The following is a 3,735-nucleotide window of genomic DNA, read 5'->3' on the forward strand; positions in this document are numbered from 1 at the left end:
CCAAAGTGCTGATTCTCTGTCTGTGACTTTAGATGAAAATAAGGAGTCCCTCCCCACGCCCCTCTGAGAGACATTTGTTTAGAAAGAACACAATGGTGCTCCTAGGAGGAGATTCAAGTGATAAGGTTACCTTGGTTTGTGATTGGCTAATGGTTACACAAGCCAAAAAATCGTTATGACATCACAAAGTGGCCAAAATCTGATCAGCTCATTTTCAGACAGGTTTTTATAGAAATGGATCAAAAAGAGAGAGAATCTTTGTTCCTGAAACTTTCAGAGTCTCTTTCCACAGAGGGGACACATGTTGATGTAGAAGAGACATGAAGAAGAGGGGACACATGTTGATGTAGAAGAGACATGAAGAAGAGGGGACACATGTTGATGTAGAAGAGACATGAAGAAGAGGGGACACATGTTGATGTAGAAGACACATGGAGAAGAGGGGACACATGTTGATGTAGAAGAGACATGAAGAAGAGGGGACACATGTTGATGTAGAAGAGACATGGACAAGTGGATTTTTGCGTAGGTGACCTTTAACCTGTGATCTCGTTCTCCTCCCACAGATCTCTGAGACCAAAGACGACCTGATCCTGTTCTCCAGCTCCTCCCAGAAGGCCGAGCGGGAAACGCCCGTCCAGACGGTGAGGGGGGGGGGACAATATACATCCATCACTGACAGCATGGACATTAATATATGTTACTGTAGTTACCTGTGTTGATAGATCTCAGCACTTAATGGAAACAGAATAATAAGACCTTTCTAATCAGAAGCAAGGGCTTAGGGAAATGGGTTGTATCAAATATAAAAAAAATGTTGATAAATTCACTTCAGTAATGGGGGTACGATAAGTTAGGAAATGACTTCACTTTACAGTCATGACACTACGAAAAGACAACACTTATTAAATGCATAATCTAAAACAATATTGATATCAGAATCGGAAAACCTTTATTTGCCGTTACAAAAAAGGGGCAGTGTAAATAAAAAGGCAAAATAAAATGAGTACTCTGGTCAGGTTAAAAAAAGTAGGTACATTTTAGAAGGGAACATATTTAAGTCTTATTAACATTGTCTGCATGCTTGGACACATCAAAGGAGACTTTTCCTGATATTAGAAACACACACAGCATTTATTTGTAACGAACTGCTCTCGTCGTTATCGCTCCACAAGCTGCTGACTCATATTGAAATGAGCCTGTGATTGTTTTGTCGTCATCATGTGTGTGTTGTGTGTTTTTAGCGTTACCTCACACATAATGGGTCTGTCCCGTATTAGCGAGCTGTACTGTAATGTGTCATTACTGCAGGGTTAGTAACAGCTGTTTTTAGAACACGTTTTTTTTAGATTCAGTCGGTTGTTTAGTTAAACAACCGATTAAGAATAGGCCCGGCAGATAACTTTTTCAGGACTTTAAGACATGTCAGGCCTGAAGGGGGAAAAACATCATATTTAATAAATACAAATGTATTTCAATAACAATAGAGAGACAATATAGTTATATTGTTATATTTATTTGAAGCCGGCTTTAACCTTTTAACTTCCTAGATTTCTAAATATTTTACTTACTTTAAAAAAAAAAATGATAGGGTCCAGAATGACCTGAATGAATGTAAAACAAAGTTTCAATATTTAAATCTGTCCTTCAAGTTTGTTTAGTAACAAACAACATCACTATAAAACTTGCGCTTCTATTGGCTAGCGCTCCAAGACATTGTACGTGATAGGCTAAGGGGCGGGACATCTCTAAGCGGTTGACCAATTGCTTAGAGATGCGACAACAGAGCCGGCCAGCTAACCAATCAGAGCAGACTGGGCTCTGGTTTCAGACAGAGGGTGTATGAGTCAGTTAAAATGTCACAGGTGCACTCTGGGAGTTGTAGTTTTAAAAATGTCTCAAACTCACCTGATATCTCCTCCTCTCTTCAGACAGCCCCGTCCCCCTGCAGCCCGGTTGCCGTGCAGAGCAGCGAGCGACGATCAGGCCCCGCCCCCCGCTCCAAATCCCAGCTCCCGGTCCCCAGCAGCAGCAGGGGGGGGGCGGGGCTTCAGACCCGAACCCCCCCGACCCGCAGCAGGACAAAACAGACGCCCCCCACCCCAAACAGCAGCAGCAACAACAACTACTACTACAACAACAACATGAACGAAAACAGCCAATCAGAAGAGGACATTTGGATCCTGCATGAAAACAACAACAACAAGTGAACAGCTCCCATCCTCTAACCCCCCAGCTGTGAAACCCCCCCCTCCCTCCATGATGTAAGACTACGACGACTCTTAGTATTTGTACTTGTAATCCGTACTTGTTACACTGTACTGCAGTTGTGTACTTGGGGACCACAGTTTTATCCTATCACAGTATTTGAAGTATTTGTTTTGGTCTGGTAAAGGAATAAAAAAATAAAGGTTACTTTTACTGTTACCTCATTCCAGGGTCTAAACAACCTGCTAATGATGGGACAGTAGAATAAGTTGTAAAGTATTTAACTGGTGGAAACTGCAGTATTTCTGTGTACTTAAAAGAGAAATACTGAACGTGTTTTTGGATCAAAGAAAGCAGGTTTTAAGTTTCTTTTTATGGCTATTAAGTATTTTGAGAAGTGTTTTATCTTTAAATAGGTTGGTTTAAATACTGTTGAGATAATCAGGGTTTTACCAAATATATTTGTACATAAGAATTAGTAAATGCTCTATAGATTGGTGTACGTGGTATGACGCTTGTACAGTGACGATTAAAAACCTTAAAGCTGAAAAAAAGTGAGAAGTTGTACATAGTGTTTGTAAAACCAGTTTCTGAACCCTTCACTTGTTTCAGAGTGGAGCGGCCGTGGCAATAAGTAATAGATCTGTAAAAACACAGGATGTCCTTTCAACTGTAAGCCATAATAAATATTTTAAATGCCCGTCATTTCCCCGAGTCATGTTTAAGTCATCATTTATTTTACTGGTTTCAAATGTGTTTTCTCCGTATGTTTTTACTTTTTACAGGACATTGTTTGTATATAAATATACATATGTACAGGAGAGGTTTTAGTCTGTAGCTGTTTGGAGTTTAGACAATTGTCTTTCAAGCACACACATTAAAATGGCACTGTTAAAAATCCACATCGGACTTTTTCTGTTCCTATTGATTATATATTAAAGTGGACCTATCATGCTATATTTGAATAATATAGTGTAGGACCATACCTATATAAGGCATATTTATACTTTTTATTTTTCAAAATACCAAACAGATCATGCATTTTAGCCATTCCTCATTTCACTCAATTGAACACTGTCTTTGTATGGGCTGAGCCCATACAAAGACAGTGTTCAATTGAGTGAAATGAGGAATGGCTAAAATGCATGATCTGTTTGGTATTTTGAAAAATAAAAAGTATAAATATGCCTTNTGGGCCAACTCCACCAATCAGGAGGAGACAGCCACGGACATTGCCGTTGGAAAGCGCTGGAGACGCTGTAGTACATATGCCAGGCCTGTAGATGGTGCTGTTCTCACAGAATCAGCCCATACAAAGACAGTGTTCAATTGAGCGAAATGAGGAATGGCTAAAATGCATGATCTGTTTGGTATTTTGAAAAATAAAAAGTATAAATATGTCTTATATAGGTATGGTCCTACACCATATTATTCAAGCGAACAAATAAATAGCTCATCGTCAGCACCCACAAAAAGGTAAACGTCACCACAACATCCTTAAACATTCATCTGATTGCATTTTGCAAA

The 3,735-nt window shown here is 39.6% G+C and overlaps 2 protein-coding genes across 2 annotated transcripts in view; both read left to right on the forward strand.

Moving 5' to 3' along the window:
- LOC104966533 (cortactin-binding protein 2-like) overlaps nucleotides 1-3,090 on the forward strand; it is a 25,369-nt gene extending 22,279 nt beyond the window's left edge. Inside the window, exons 14-15 of the mRNA XM_010795717.1 lie at nucleotides 567-644; nucleotides 1,932-3,090. Coding sequence (XP_010794019.1) covers nucleotides 567-644; nucleotides 1,932-2,210 — 357 coding nt within the window. The 3' untranslated portion in view covers nucleotides 2,211-3,090. The remainder of the gene's footprint in view (nucleotides 1-566; nucleotides 645-1,931) is intronic.
- The window catches only part of otofa (otoferlin a), a 934,066-nt gene that overhangs the window by 757,382 nt on the left and 172,949 nt on the right, over nucleotides 1-3,735 (forward strand). The window lies entirely within an intron of this gene.

The sequence above is a fragment of the Notothenia coriiceps genome, unplaced genomic scaffold (genome assembly GCF_000735185.1).
Source record: "Notothenia coriiceps isolate Sejong01 unplaced genomic scaffold, NC01 NC01_scaffold00037246, whole genome shotgun sequence".
NCBI lineage: Eukaryota > Metazoa > Chordata > Actinopteri > Perciformes > Nototheniidae > Notothenia > Notothenia coriiceps.